Consider the following 17,094-nt stretch of genomic DNA (forward strand, 5'->3'; position numbering starts at 1 on the left):
TGTAATCCCAGCACTTTGGGAGGCCGAGACGGGCGGATCACGAGGTCAGGAGATCGAGACCATCCTGGCTAACACGGTGAAACCCCGTCTCTACTAAAAAAATACAAAAAACTAGCTGAGCGAGGTGGCGGGCGCCTGTAGTCCCAGCTACTCGGGAGGCTGAGGCAGGAGAATGGCGTGAACCCGGGAGGCGGAGCTTGCAGTGAGCTGAGATCCGGCCACTGCACTCCAGCCTGGGCGACAGAGCGAGACTCCGTCTCAAAAAAAAAAAAAAAAAAAAAAAAAAAGCTCAATATCTGTAAGTTAAATAAGCATGACCACTAGAAACAAAGTCTGTTAAAGAGCAGAAGCACCAAATATGAACCAAAGCAATTTTTTTAAAAAGGAGAAAAACCTTTATTTACAGATTTTCAGAGGCGCTACAGGATCATGTCTGGGTATTTAAAATTAATTACTTCAAACTATTTGATACAAACGAAAATATTCAACGCTATAAAGGACAGACTGAGTTGGGCACTTACACACCCATCACTTGAGACAACTGTTTAACTTTATCTGAGCCCTGTGCTCCTTAAGAGAGCAACGGATAGGAAATCCTTCACCTTCTGTGTTCCAAGAAATGGCTAACTCAAAGGACCACCATGCTCTTGCATGTTGTAAAATTAGCCCCTCTATCTTCCTCAGTAATTCCCACGTTTTATAAAACCCTAAGTTTTCTCCCTCCTCTTCAAGACGTTCCTCATTAGTGAATGTTCTTCCCCACTGTAATATCCCGAATAAAATCGTTTCCTTAACTGTCCACTGCATTTTTCCTTTGTTTTGATGCCAGGACTCAAGCAGGATGAAGACCTTGCCTTCGGATCCCTGTTGACTCCACCCAGGTAACAAGGCCTCTCGGTTCCCCATGCCTTGTTTCTGGCCTGTGACCTGGGGATACAACAATGAGTCCAATTGCTGGTCCTGTGCTTTGGACCTTGCTCATCCGCAGCACAGTACGGAACTGATTTTTACTCAGATGTGCTTTATTTCTGCTGCCAGATACTTTTGATTTTACAGTTTGTCAATCTCCATAGACAAATGGGTTATAACAGGGATTTTTTTTTGTTAGGAGAAAGATGACAGAGAACCTGATTATTTTTTTCTATTTGTCTACTTTGAGCTCAAATAAATTAGGAATTTCATGACCACCAAGAAGCAGATCTCAGGACTGGGGAATGCTACATTTGCATATGCTTGATCCATGACTAAAATTTTAAAATTGAATATATAGGCTTTCTCTTTGTGTTCTCTCTGTGTCTGTATGTTTGTCTGTAACTATGAAAGGCCTTTACCTCTCATTATGTGAGTGTATAGTTTGTATATTTTCCTACCTCTAGATGATATTCTCAAATAGGTTATAAAATCCCTTAAAGGAGAGAGCTCAATTCTGACTGGTTCGCAGGTAAGTACAGCCATCCTTCAGAATCTATGAGGGATTGATTCTAGGACCTCCCTTGGAGAAACAAAATCTGGGATACTCAACTGATACAAAATGACAATATTTGCATATAACTTATGCACATCCTCCCATATACTTTATTTCTAGATTAGTTATAATACCTAATACAACATGGTTACTATATATACGATTATTACACTGAATTATTTAGGGAATAATAACAAGAATAAAAAAAGTCTGTACATGTTCAGCACAGAAGCAATTTTTTTCTGAATATTTTCGATCTGCAGGTGGTTGAATCCATAGATGCAGAACCCACAGATACGGAAGGCCAGCTGTCCTTCTACAAATTGAATAGTCCTAAAATGCTCAGAAGTCAAGGAAATTGAACCTTTAATTCAATGTGAGAAAAAAGAAGACAGGGATCATGGAAACTAACTCAGAAACAGTTTAAGAATTCAAATTCACACAATTTAGGTAAACCTTTAGCAATTGATACTAGTTTATATTGTTGGTTTAATAAAACAGCTATGTGGGCTGGGCACGGTGGCTCACACCTGTAATCCCAGCACTTTGGGAGGCCAAGGTGGGCAGATCATGAGGTCAGGAATTCGAGACCAGCCTGGCCAAGATGGCGAAACCCCGTCTCTACTGAAAATACAAAAATCAGCCAGGCACGGTGGCAGGCACCTGTAATCCCAGCTACTTGGGAGGCTGAGGCAGGAGAACTGCTTGAACCTGGGAGGCGGAGGTTGCAGTTAGCCAAGATCGCGCCACAGCACTCTAACCTGGACGACAGAGCAAGGCTGTCTCAAAAAACAAAACAAAACAAAACAAAAAAAACAGTTATGTCTTCTCTGACTTATCAGTGTGTTAAATATATACACAGATTTTTATTCTACTGGTGAATGTCCTTCCTAAACTTATACAGGTTTATTAATCAAATAAGCTAACATTACTACTACTTAATGCTTAAGATTCTAAAAAAGGTAAATTTCTATTTAACTGAATTTAATCATTATCTGACAAACTTTATTTCAATAATCACATCGGCTTGAAGATAATTTAGAAGGTCTCTAGGTAATTTGAAACTCTAATACTAAATTGACTTAATCAATGGGTATTCATTAGATGCCCAGACCATTCCTGAGTACTAAAACACTGACTGTTAAACAAAATTTGTTTAAAGCTGGGCACAATGGCTCACACCTCTAATTCCAGCACTTTGCAAGGCCGAGGCAGGCAGATTGCTTGAGCCCAGGAGTTTGAGACCAGCCTGGGCAATGTGGAGAAACCCCATTTCTACAAAAAATTTAAAAATTAGCCATGCATGGTGGCATGTGCCTATAGTCCCATCTACAGGGGAGGCTGAGGTGGGAGGATCACTTGAGCCCAGGAGGTAGAGGCTGCAGTGAGCCATGATGGTGCCACCGCACCCCAGCCTGGGCAATAGTAAGACCCTGTCTCCAAAAAAAAAAAAAAAAAAAAAACGGTTTATAATATACTTTTTGTCTTATTTTTAGTCCATTAATGAATGTGTTCATTTTGATACAGAAAGTTGTAATAGGTTCATGGAAAAGCAATTTTATCTGTCATGGTCAAGACTGGTAAGTTTGGTGGTTTTAAATAAGGTTTTTAAAAAGATCTTTAGTATCAAATGTTATACTGATACAAAACTAAAATTGTGTTTTCTCTGTTTCAATGTCAAATGTTTCTCAGATTACTGGTTTGCTCTTAATAGAAGATTGTATAAGTTATTCTTTACTTTCTACATTATCTGCACAGACAGGAAGATTCTGTTTTACCATGATAACCTTCTATGTTTATGCCGACTTAGTATGTCCTTGATTATTTAAGGAACAAGTTTCTCTTTCATGAAAGTTTCTTTATGATCATGTTACCACTTATGTTAACTTTCAAAATCTTTATTGTCACTTGGGTTAAATATAAAGTCAACTACTATTTCTTGGTACCCTATGAGCCTATCTTAATTAAAGTTTTCAAATCTGACAACTTTTGATATTTTGCCTTACCAAAATCAAATCATAAATATCATTTGCACCTAAAACTGTCTTTGAGATTTCCCAGATGGTGCCCCCCAAAACAATCACAAGATTTGTTCTTTCACCTTTTAAAAAAAGAAGTGCTAGAAAATAATTAGGTTTATCTGGCATGTTGTTATTGATGAGTTATCAAGTCAGAAGAGATGCTTAGCCTTCCCTAGGTTAAACGTGTATGCGTAAAATGTTGTAAAAATTTCAGACTCTGCTTGCTACAGAAGTCACCAGAAAATTGTCAGTGCTCTCACTGACGACGATACACTGCTATTTATCAGAGTCCTGGTGCTACTTTGTTCGGTATTAGACAAAAGCACAGCATTACTAGTCATAATTTCAGTTTTGTTTTTTAAATCTTCACTATGTCCCAACTTGTTTAACTTGAATCTAGCATCTTCCAGGCCAGTGGTTTTCAACTGGATATTCACATCACTTACCTATGTTTCATTAATACGCACAGACAGATGTTCAGCACATATTCCAGACTTACACAATCTCTCTCTCTGATATTGTTGGTATATTTTAACTATATGCTTGGTATATTGTTGGCATATATCAGAACTAACACATGTTATAGCTAAACTTCTTTTTCTCAGTAAAGATTATATACTACATACTTTTATTTCCCAGTAAAGATTAACTATTTTCAAGAAAGAGTGGATATTGCATTTAATTTATAAGAATGGAATTTTCATAATTATATAATAATTTTTACATAAAAAGCCACTCTTTCTTGAAAATAGAATCCTTATGTTTATATAAATATTTTCTTTAAAAAAATTTTGGAATGACTTTAATCTTGTCTTGTACAACAACCAACCAACCACATCCTTATTAATTGCTTTGTTCTTATAATGAATTCTCATTGGATCTTTCACTTTTGAAAATTATAGTAATAAGCTAACTACAGCCACTTAAAGTTATTTTGTCATCTACAGACAGGTTTTTGTTTTACCTTGCTGCTTCCCTGACAGCACTTACAATCGGCTACAAGCCAGAGTGCCTGTCTTCAACAAAGAAGAGCTGTCTTGGGACCCACAGAAAAGGACTTTGCCAGGTACCCTGCAGTACAGTCTTTTGATGTAGTTTAAACAACTTTCAGAAGATACCAGTGGACTGAGTCAAGATTTCTAGAACTCTAATCAAGAGGAAGATACATTCATGAGACGGCTAACTAAAGATCAAGTGGAAAAAGAATTACATAGGACTGAATGAACTAGTCAAGGATGACTGTGGATTCTGTTGAGAATATTGTTGCTGTTACTAATGTTTTATTTTCTGGATATATAAGGAGTCCTTTCTTCTTAAGCTATCTATACCTCATTACAATTTAGGAGAATATGCTTTTGTAACTAAAGTTATCCAGTGCATTTTGTCTTTCACACTGGTAAGAATAAAATAACTTAATACCTTTCCAGAAAGAAATATGGCAACACCTCTCAAAAATCTTAAAACTCTAAATATCTTATGACCTAGGAAGCTATCCTAAAGAAACAATCCAAAATACTGAAAAATTCACAAAAATATTTCTATCAAGTCACTAATTGTAAGTGGAATCATATATATCACAAACCATATGTTATGTTATCATATTCAAACTATTAAATTATGGGATATACATCAAGAGAAATACAGTTTGCCATCGGTTGTCATAGGAAAATGCTAATGGTATATGGTAGCTTGTAAAAATAAACTGTGTAAAAAAAATACACAGAAAAGAAATATGCCAAGGTAACTACTTTTAGATGGCAGAAGTAGAACTGGTTATTTTCTTCTTTATATGTTTCATAGTTTTCCATAATAGATATATGTTACCTTTATAATCAGGAAAATTTCTAACTGATTAAGTTGGTTTTATTAAGTGAGAAGATTTCATTCACTTTTCTCAGGCAGTAACTAGATCAACCTAGTTTTATTAAGTGAAAAGATTTCATTCGTTTTTCTTAGGCAGTGGCTAGATCAATCTGAAAACTATTCCTCTTAACATTTAAAAAATGAAAAGAAAATTAATCCTAGTTATAAAGACACAAGTTAAATGAATGAAAAAGAATTTTCACAGAAAAAGACAGCTGTGCCTATTAACCTAAACAATCACAATCTGTAGCGTTACAGTTCTTAATTTAGTAGCACGATTTATGATGATCCAAGGGCCAGGAAGAATTCCAAACACCTGCAGCAATAATCCACCAAATAAACCACAACTAAAGTAAAAGAGAGAATCTGGAAAAGCTAGGTCCAAAAAGGAGAACCTTATTCTTATTTCTATGGCTTCTGCAGACACGGGGGTTGGCGGGGGGGACATGGTTCTTGAATGGAGATTATTGCAGCTATTTTTAAAAGTATCTAGCCTCAATGTATATTTGGTGGCTTTTTAAGAAAATCACTATAGGACTTGCCTCTTTCACCTTAAGCCCAAAAAGAGGAAGAAAAGAGAAAGGTAATAATAACAGCTAATACTGAGCACTGACTACAGAAGAGGAATTATTTAATCTTAATAACAACCTAGGAAGACGTTATTATTTTTGCCTTTCAAATGAGGAAACAGACAGAGGCTAAATTACTTCCCCACAATCCTACTGCTAGCAATCAAAAGGTAACATTCAAAGCCTACCTACTACCAAAACCTATGCTCTGCCTCCTTCATACAAGTGTCGGCAAAGAACCTGCTAATTGTTAGGCAATGAGCCAGCAATTAGGCTATAAAAGTAAGCAAAACAATAGACGATGCCCCAGACCTCATGGAGTTTACTGAAGGCAAACATAATAAACAAATATGTGCACAAATATATAATTACAAATGGTGGTAAACTGCAGGGGCTCTGAGACACGTAACAGAAGGACCTCATCTATTCTGGGGGGAAGCGGGGGAACTGTCAAGGTGGACCCTAAAGTAAGCAATGCTTAAGACCTGAAGTGAAACTGCTGTACCCTAACACAGATTACATATGACATATATATCATGCATATACAGAATATATAGATGTGAAATATATATATTGTTTGAATTATTTGATAACATTTATAACACATAGTTTGAGACATACATGATTCCACCTATAATTAATAACTTGATAAAAATATTTTTGTAAATTTTTCAGTATTTGGATTATTTGGATTATTTCTTATATATGTGTACATATATGTATATATAATATACACATATACTAAATATGTATATGCATCTATATATAATATACACATGTGTGCATGTGTACACATATTATAAAATACATACACATATATAATGTAATATACACATATGTATATATAATGTAATATGTATGTGATATACACATATGTATATAATATACACATATTTTATATGTATATGTGTATTTGTGTATACATGTATATAATATGTGTATATATGTGTGCACATACATATATTACATATACACATATACAACATACACATATATAATAGATACACATATATATGTATATGTGTACATACATACGTATATATATCAGGGGAAAATGAGTTCCTTTTTTTTCTTGAGGACTGCCCTATCTGAAAAATTTTAAACACAAGTTAGTGTTTCAGAGAAAGATCAACAAATTACCTAAATTACTCACATAACGCCAATCTCAATTTTATTCTAAAATTAAACCTAGATTTTAAACTGATCCTTACAATTCTTGTAGTTTAAGGATAAGCAGCCAAGAGAACAACGTTGAGAGACAAGCATAGATACATTCTTACTCTTGCCTTCGGGTAACAATGCTGTCTTCAAGTAAGTATTGCCGAGCTTCTCCAAAATTCCATTTGATCATTTAGTAGACAAACACTGTACTTGTTCTCCTGACTCAGTCTCAAGGGACAAGGTACAAAGTACAACAGCATCCTTTTTATTTTGGATAGAGCTACGCTTTTAAAACTGAGGGTCACAACCCATTTGTGGGTAATAAAATCAATTTAGTAGGGTATGATGAACAATTTTTAATAGAACAGAATAAGAATTATTTGAGCGTATCATATATTGCAAGGTCAAATATTGTTTCAAAATTGTTTTCTTTTGGTTACAAGGCACACACACACACTGTTGTAAAATGTATTTCTTACTGTAGGTCACAACCATAACCACAATTTCAAAACCACTACTACAGACCAGAAGTTAGAATCTTACTGTCTTCCTGATCTACAGACGGACCCCTGAAAATAACACATCTTAAAATGTCTGAGCATTGGCTCTTCTTTATTCTGTGAGCAAGAAAGAAAAGTTTCATAGGGGAAAAAAACGTGGATGATGAGTTTTAAGAGGATTTCATATTTTCTATTTGCATTTTTTTCTGAAAACAAATCTTTCATCTCGTTTGATCCTGTCAAGTCCAATTAATCCAGAAAATACAGCATTCCATGGTTGCCAAGTAACCGTGCACATAGGCTTGAGCTGAAGCTGGGCTATGTATATGGCAAGTGGCTGGAGAACACCTTGGCTTCGGACCTTGACCAGGGGAGCACATGGCAATGCAAGGGTAAGGGAAGAAGGGCCTGCAGATCTGGAACCTAAGCTGTGACCTGGGAAAGCTGCAGCCCCTCTAGGCCATTTTTCTCATCTCTAAAACGAGACGCACGGCCCAGATGATCTTACAAGAGCTCAACTCTTGTAATTCTGTAAGCAACGGCTAGGAAGTTGGATGAAAGGAACACTAAGAGTCCTACCGTCTGTAAGAACTTGTATTAGCAAATGTTTAAATCCTTATCTGAGTAAGAACTAAATACTTACGCATACAACAAACTAACTCCAAAAATTTTGTGAGAAAACCAAGCTATATCTACATTTTATGTTCCCACATAAAAAGACTTTAGGATTTTAAATAAATGTACTATCTTCCAAAAGTTCTCCACTGAAAGACTAAAAAGGTTGACAATTTCTATTAATTTGACAACTCTAAACTAGCTGTCCTGTAACAAGCCCTATTCAGAAAGTTCCACATTTCAGCAGTATCTTCAAATAGCCTGCTCACACACAAAAAAGCTTCCACTGAAAACATCAAATCTTATCAGCTTTAAAGCTTAGTATCTACTTTTCTCCACAGAAGGCTTATTTCATCTGAAATGAAATCCATGTGTGAAATGCTTTTGATATACTGCCTAATATATTCTTAATAGCTTTCCCTGCTAATTTATAAACACATGGCATCCATATGACCCATGAAACCAATACTGCTGAGGTAGGTCTGCAAATTGCAAAACATGAATGTTCTTGTAATTCAAAAACAAAACGTCATGTTGCCTGTCAGTGAATAAATATTTAAAGGCAAAGGCACTCGATTACAAAGTGTGAGATGTGTAGGGGTCTAAAAATGCGCCTACCATACTCACTGCCAGTGGCATGATGTATCTTTTAAAACACAGACATTTCAAGTACACCCCTTAAAATGGGGAAAGCATGTTAACACAATATACATGTTGAGAACACAGTTCTAGATCTTAAGTATTTCTATTAATGTAAAAGACCACCCTAACGTAAGTCCTGTGTTTGTTTTGTTACTGTTGGAGTTGTTTCTAATCTACATAATCTCTTACCCAAGATGAAGTAAATAATTTTTTAAAAGCAGCTTGCTACAGCCAGCTCAGACAGTTCACAGATACCAAAAATAAATAAAATCATTTAAAATTTGGCAACAATATTCCCTTTATATGACATATGGACTCTCATCAATTTCAGTTTTAGTAACAATTCAATGTAAGGAAATTTAAGATTATAAATGAGCTAGTTAAGAATTTAGGCTCTCTGATTAGCTTTTTATTTTAAAATAAAACATGTAACATGTTCATCATAAAAAGTTTTAGGAAAAATTAGTATGTATTCTTTATGTCTTTTTTCTAGGCACATACACTTTTTAAAATGGGATCACACTGAGTATCAGGATTTTAAGAAGCTTAACTCAAATTAATAGTTTAAGCACAAATAGAGATTAGCTCACATCAAATTAAGAGAAAAATAGGGACAAATCTAGCATAAAAGGGCAACTGGCTGAGACTGTGGTGGTGCACACCTGTAGTTCCACCTACTTGGGAGGCTGAGGCAAAAGAATTATTTTGAGCCCAGAAGTTCGAATCCAGCCTGGGTAACATACAGAGACTGCCATCTCTTTCTTTATATTTATTTATTTTTTTTTAAAGGCAACTGGCCATAGACCTCTTTCAGCCTCTCTGCTTTTCTCTGGGGGTTAACATCACTGTCTGACACTAGGTCCTCTGTAGGAGCTTCAGGAAGCTAGCTCTAGGCTCATGATTTCTCAGCATATTATTTCAGCAAAATCGGCGTTTCTCTCTCCCAGCTCCAATTTGAAAAATCCCAGGAAAGAATCCTAATTGGCTTGGACTGGGTCAAATGCATGCCTATGGCCTGGCATCTGGAAGAAGACAGCAGCTCCAATATGTACCATGTAGTTTAAGTCAAGAGAGGAATTCCCCCAAATAAGATAGAAGGAAGACAGGGAGGTAGGGCAGACATAGCTGGTGGACAAATACGTGTATGAAATGAACATCCACCTCAAATTTTGGCTCCCATCTTCTGCAAATACTGTTTTACAGTCTGTTTGTTTTTGCTCAATACAATGGTGAGTATGTATACACCAGAAATACTTGAGAATCTTCTTAAAAATAGATACTCAGGTACCACCCCAAAAGGAGTTGTATCACAAGCACTTTCACATGTCACTAAATATTATTTAAAAACACAGTTTTTAATAAATGGACAGAATTCTGATATGGTTCTAATTCTTTAAATTGAATTTTACGATTTAAATCCAGAAAAGCCACATACCATCATGATCCTTTTTGAACACAATATTCGAAAAGAATTTTATGAAAGCACCAACGACTGACATCTTTGCCACACCGTTCTAAGAAACTATGCTAGAGGCTTCTTGGCGGGAGGCGGTGGGGCAGAGATTATGGGGAGAATATGGGCGGAGGGGAATGGAGACAATAAGGTGATCCTCTGAGACTCACCAGTAGTAAAAATATACCGTACCACTGAGGTTTAAAAAAAAAAAAAGTCTTAAAGGGAGAAGGATAAAATATACCCCCAAATTAAAGCAGGAAAAGCAAGGTTTGTTATAATCTCTAAAGACTGAAGACTAAAAACAAACACACTATAAACCAAACAATTGAGGAAAGTTTGTGACACGAGGGAAAAAAGCAGCCTGTGTGACGCCTAGAAAACAAAAACCTAAGAATAAGCCTGGATCGCACTGCCTCTCATTCAGAAGCAGGGGTGCACCTGATAGGGATGCAAGTCCACCTCACTGGTCTGCTAACACGAATCACTGGGCTCATTCAACTCATTTCCCTGGCTAATATCATGCTTACTAATCAATCTCTTAATTATACTTTGGCTTTCTACAGGCAAGAGAATACACTGACTAACCAGGTGTACAGACAAAGCTGAGTATCTGTGCCTGAGAAGCGAAGCACAGTGAGTGTCTGGGCCTTGATTATCGTGCCAAGGGAGTGCCAGCTTATATAAAGACCTACGGAGTCTTCAGCTAATCTCCTTCTCTCACATGTTTTCCATTTTCTCTTTAAAGAAACTATTTCCAGTAGCCTACTAATAGGCAACGTTAAAGAGTCTTTAAACAGCATACATACCACCTGGTCAAATGACAAGGGTGAGACAATAGAATACTATGAGTAAAATCACAGTCACAAGGAATGAGGAATTATTAAATAACAGGAAGCTATTACAACAAATGTATCCAGTGAGCAGGCAAGACCTTTATATCCCCATATTTCAGTAGAGCTCAGAACAAGATTTGCAGGACACCATCAGAGCACATGTGAAGGAAACAGAGTGGCCTCTAACAATGACAGAAAATTAAAGGGAACCACAAAGTCCTCTTGAGTGACAAGTCCCCAGTTGAAAACATGAAGTTTCTGCCATCACTGCTGTTTGATGACTCCTCTCTGCCTAGAGCCATCCCTGCCAATGGTATCTACTATTACAGTGGTCTAAAGCCACAACCATCACTGATGCTGCACCACCAGTCTGGAGCGCCACAGGAGGCTGACTTCTCCAGGGAGCACAGGTGACGTAGAAGGTCAAGACCGAAACACGCAGGCTCAACGAGGACATTCAAGCTGAGAGACAGATCAAATCGCCTAGGAGTGACGACATTCAACTAGTTTTTTAGTAGTGAAACCCAGTTTTTCAAAGAATTTACGATAAATATTTAAAGTAAATAATAAAGTCATTTTTTAAAAAAAGTTAATTGTTAAATTTATGCAGCATGTACTCATAAAGTCAATGAGAACAATGAAGCTATTTTTAATATAAACATTTTAAATGGAAGGTTATAGTAAACAAGAGCATTATATCAGCCTTAATATCCAATTGATTCCGTGTTTTAAGTGTACAGCTCCAAGAAGTCACAAAGGTAAATTGTTCCAAATTAGTTTTAATAGCTCTCCTAGTCACCTCAGGATCCTCCTAAAACTGCCCCGGAAGCTTGAAAAAGAAATGATAAGCAATGTTTATTTCAAAGTTTAATCACTAACAATAACAACTGCTATCCTTATCATGAATTCTTTATCAAAACTAAGGACAAAAGTATCCGCAACTGACAGCAAGCAATAAAACTAGAATAGAGGGCTATCACCTCTCCACCTGTTTTGTGTTGTTCGGTCACTGCATCATTCTCTTGGGCCAGGAGGAAAGCACACACCAAGCAGATGTGCCGGGCTGGCTGCATCTGCCACGATGGAGCACTTGCCGTGCAGCTTTGAAGGCCAACATGTACAGGCCTGAGTTCTACAAAAGGCCTGTGCATTAATACAACTTTCCTAATCAATGACACACAGACATAAAGTGCGTGACAAAGATGACAAACAGAGTTTTATTCTAGTCTCTGGCAAAACCAGTTAACCTGGCAGCATAAATTACCACATTATTGGTCTCCAACGTATTAAAAGGTGGCATTTCGCACATTTTCCACAAACGTAAGAAAAAATGCTCAATATCACTAATTATCAGGGAAATGCAAGTTAAAACCACAATGAGATACCACCTCACTCCTGCAAGAATGGCCATAATTTAAAAATAATTTTAAAAATAGACAATGGCATGGATGTGGTAAGAAGTGAACTGTTTTACACTGCTGGTGGGAATGTAAACTAGTACAACCACTGTGGAAAACAATATGGAGATTCCTTAAAAAACTGGCCGGGCACAGTGGCTCACGCCTGTAATCCCAGAACTCTGGGAGGCCGAGACGGGCAGATCACGAGGTCAGGAGTTCAAGACCAGCCTGCCCAACATGGTGAAACCTCAACTCTACTAAAAATACAAAAATGAGCTGGGCGTGGTGGCAGGCACCTGTAATCCCAGCTACCCGGGAGGCTGAGGCAGGAGGATTGCTCGAACCCAGGAGGTGGAGGTTGCAGTGAACTGAGATCACGCAATTGCACTCCAGCCTGGGCAACACAGCAAGACTCTGTCTCAAAAAAACTAAAAAAAACCTAAAAACTAAAAGTAGAACTACCATCTGATCCAGCAATCCCACTACTGAGTATCTACCCAAAGGAAATCAAGTAATCATATGAAAAAGACACATGTACACACGTTTATAGCAGCAATTTGCAAGTCACAACTGCAAAAACATGGAACCAACCTAAATGCCCATCAACCAATGAGTGGATAAAGAAAATGTGGCATATATACACCATGTAATACTACTCAGCCATAAAACAGAACGAAATAATGGCAACTGTAGCAACTTGGACGGAGCTGGAGGCCATGATTCTAAGTGAAGTCACTCACGAATGGAAAACCAAGTATCACATTCACTTATAAGTGGGAGCTAAGCTAGGAGGATGCAAAGGCATAAGAATGACATAATGGACTTTGAAGACTGGGGGAAAGCTCAGAGCGGGGTGAGGGAATAAAGACTACATATTTGGTACAGTGTACACTGCTTGGGTGACAGGTGCACCAAAATCTTAGAAATCACCACCAAAGAACTTATCCATGTAACCACAAAACACCTGTACCCCCAAAAACTATTGAAATAAAATACAAAAGAAAATTATGAAAAAAAAAAGAGGTGGCATTTCACACATTTTGAACACGTACACTGAGCTCCTTTAAAATGGTTTAAAAAAAAAAGTTCAAATGAACAAACTGGATAGCCCCTGCAACATCTTTTACCAAAGATCTACAGTAATTCTGTCAGAGGTCAGTTCTGTGTATTGAAGAGCAGGTGGTGACAATGAGGACATAAAAAAGAGAAAACAACAGCTTCGTCAAATAATCTGTTTTACAGATTTGCTATTGTAAAATTAACTGCAATGTTGCTAAGAAAAATATTTCTAAGGTCTTCTTGTTCCGTACACTGCTGTTCACTTACAGTTGGATGAAACTCATTATCCTGACCTATTTTTATTATAACAAAGACAGAAGCCTGACTGAAAAGTCAAGGTTTCTTTTTAACACTGAAGCAGCAGTCAATTTTGCAGCACATTTTCATTTCTCTGCCCTTCCATTTCTTTCCGGAGTAGGTTATACAGAATTCTAATTTCTGATCTGCCTATTTGGATAATGAATTCTTCATGGTGGTTAAAGACATGGGTTTGGCAGCCAGACCTTTCTTCATTACCAGCTATGAAACCTTGAACAAGATACTTAACCTGTGTGCCTCAGTTTCCTCATCTGTAAAAAAAAAAAGATAGTATAATAGGACCTACCTCATAGGGTTGTTGAAAGAATTAAATGGGTTAATAGAAGTAAAGACAATGGCCTATTTTAAGCATTAAGTGTTCACTATTAATTTTAAAGAAAAAGGTATCAAAATTGCTCAAAAACTGAACCCGTTAACAAATTCATAATAAACTTTCTGACAAAATTTCTAAAACTACTAGATGTATTCAAAAGGAATCAAAGGAATTCTCATTACACCCTGTACCATTATTGAGTTGTTCCTTAAAAGTACCCAGAAGTATCTCAGAATTAAGAGAGGCAACTAATTTCTTCACAGCTTATAAAAATAAAACAAATTTGCTTGGGCCAACTGAGTGATGACAAGCAAGAATATGGGTCCTGTGTTCAGTTCTAACTACAGCTACAGATGTGAATTTTCTTTAAGCAAGAAAAAGAGGACACTTTACTGCCTTATTCCTAGAACTATAGAGCTCTTAAGACCATGAGATGCCAAGAGGTGCTGCCGAGGTATTTTCATTACTGAGGACAGGGGGCAGCAGTTTGCAAGTTTACTCTCTGATGCAAAGGACAAGGGAGTAAGAGGACATTTGAACATAGAAACACAGGCACGTAAAAAGAGGGTAATTCTCAGTTATGGTGAGTTTGTTCTCCAAAAAAAAAAAAAAAAAAAAGGCATAAAGGTAGTTAATAGAGTCTCTATGGAAGAAAAAGCAACAAATGCTTTGGTTACCGAAGTTCCATCTTAGAGCTTCCTGCAGCAGCAAAGTTTCAGACAAATGAATCCTTACTTTATGTGCACGTGTGAGCAACAATCTGCACAATACTAGCACTAAAGCACAGTAAGGGGCCCTCAGAAGAGGAAAGCAACGTGTCTGTCTGCATACTCTAAGTGCAGTTTCTCACCGAAGAGATGACAGGCACTCTCTGCAGCGGGCAAAAGGAGAGAAGGAGGAGAACGCGGGGAAATAGCCAGTACGCACTCGATTTCCGAATGTCTCATTTACTCGAATGAGGGCAGAGGGGAGGGACCACTTTCGTTCAGCAACGATGAGAGGCATTTCAGTGAGGCCACTCTTCCGAAGCTAGCGGCAGGGGAGGCAGCCGCACTCTGTTCCCAGCCCCCGCAGCGTTGAGGGTGAGCTGGGAGAGCCTGCAAGGGAAGGGGAGCTAGCAACACGCTCGAGCAGAACCCTGCGGAGCCGCAACCCCGGGAGGAGTCGCCGGACAGACTCGGCCGCGGTCCCCTGGGACCCAGTGATGCACCGCGCCCCTCCCGCCCCAGCCTGCAGAGCCTGGATGCTTCCCTCCCCACCTGGCGGGAAGCAGAGGCCCTCGGGCCCGACGGAGTTCGGGCCAGGACCCGCCCCGCTTTCTGCGAGCGACCGACTGCGGCCGCCACACTCACCTCGCCGCCAAGCAGCACTCGGGTTCTGACTCGCTCTCGGGTTCCGGCGGCGGCGGTGGTGGCGGCGGCGGCGGCGGCGGCGGCTCCTCCATGGCGGCGGCAGGCGTGACGGCAAAAGCGGGAGGAGGGACCAGCGCGGCAGCGGCTTCTCTCATCCGTGCACGGAGCCCCGCATGGCCGCGGCAAACAGTAAGCTGCAGCCTGGCGCGGGGCACCGAAGCGCCGAAGTGCAGGAGTGACTCGACTCCGGCTCCGCCTCCGCCTCTAGCCTGCCGCAGGAGCCGTGCGCGCAGCGGCCATCTTGGAAACGGCGACCGGCCGAGCGCCGGGGCTACGGTGGGCGGCGAGGGACAAGCCTCCGAGATCGGCGGCGGAGGCGGCGGGCGCCGGAATCCGACCGAACGGGGGCGGAGACGGCGGCAGGGAGGGGCGGGGAGCGCCGTCAAGTGTCCGTGCGATTGGGTCCCGGAGCTGGGTCTCGCCAGCTCGCCCGGTTTCGCCCCGGCCGGTGGCAGTGGGGGACTGTGAAGCGGAGCCGGGCTGTGCGGCGAGCTGGGACCTGAGGCTTCCCGAGCGGTCGTCGGTCTGGAAGGGACGCTGGGTAGGGCCGACGAGCGGGGCGGGCGCGGCGCTGTAAGCCCGGCCGGAGTCGCCGCCCAGGGACCTGCCACCCGGATCCCAGGATCCCACCTTCCAGGAGGACGGACGTCACCCGGACGCTCGCAACTCCGGTCTCTTGATAGCGCAGCCTTCCACAAGCTCGGATTTTTAAGACTTGAAATAAAGTCTCCAGAATTCCAGACCATTAAAGTGACCCCCTCATTTCAACCCTGCAGAACTTCTCACCCCAGTGTCACAAGATTCGATAGTGATCTCCCAGAAACTTGGACTGGAACGCTCCTACACTGAGGGGGTGGGGGGAAGAAGAAAGGCTAAAGATTATTTCAAAAATCCTGTTAGAATTCCAAGGAATCGTTTAGTCTTAGCACTGGGGCTTCACAGTTTTTTTTAAGTTGGAAATATTTACAAAATTTCCCGTAGGGTGAAATCCAGAGTTAATCCAAAAGCAGAATCTTTTAAAATTAAGTACATTGAAATGTGCAGATTTCTTAAACCTCATTTAGTTGAGCTTTGATACGTAAAACGCACGTTTTGAATAACGCTGGTAACAAAGAAAAACATTGAATTGATTATAGGTATGTTATATTTAAAGACCAGTTGTGAAATTAGCTATATTGTGCTCAAAGTATGTTACTGACATTTCTCTGTTGTTAAAAGGAACTGCTTCATTCTAGTTTTTTATAATAGTCTATATTATGTATATACTTGATAGTGCTGAATTTTTGAATTGATCTTCATCTTATTTACTCAACAACATTCATTCAACAAATACTTATTAAGTGAATATATATGTCAAGAACTGTACTAGATGCTCGGGTTGTAGCAGTAAGCACAACAGACCAAGCAAACAGCTTAGTAAAGGGTGAGATAAAGTATTCAAAAGAAATTAATTTTTATCTTAATTTT

At 39.3% G+C, this 17,094-nt stretch overlaps 1 protein-coding gene across 6 annotated transcripts in view; it reads right to left on the reverse strand.

Annotated features, from left to right (window-relative positions):
• The window catches only part of MAP3K4 (mitogen-activated protein kinase kinase kinase 4), a 126,869-nt gene extending 110,354 nt beyond the window's left edge, over positions 1 to 16,515 (reverse strand). For 5 of the 6 annotated variants that reach the window (XR_003119119.1, XM_025383656.1, XM_025383654.1 and 2 more), the window contains exon 1: positions 15,568 to 16,515. Coding sequence is in view for 4 of the 6 variants with exons in the window: in XM_025383656.1 (XP_025239441.1) it covers positions 15,568 to 16,373 (806 nt within the window). In the remaining 2 variants the exon portion in view is untranslated. The remainder of the gene's footprint in view (positions 1 to 15,567) is intronic. The other variant, XM_025383657.1, reaches the window with a different exon arrangement.
• Between the last annotated feature and the right edge of the window lie 579 nt (positions 16,516 to 17,094).

Source organism: Theropithecus gelada, chromosome 4 (assembly GCF_003255815.1).
Source record: "Theropithecus gelada isolate Dixy chromosome 4, Tgel_1.0, whole genome shotgun sequence".
Classification (NCBI taxonomy): Eukaryota; Metazoa; Chordata; class Mammalia; order Primates; family Cercopithecidae; genus Theropithecus; species Theropithecus gelada.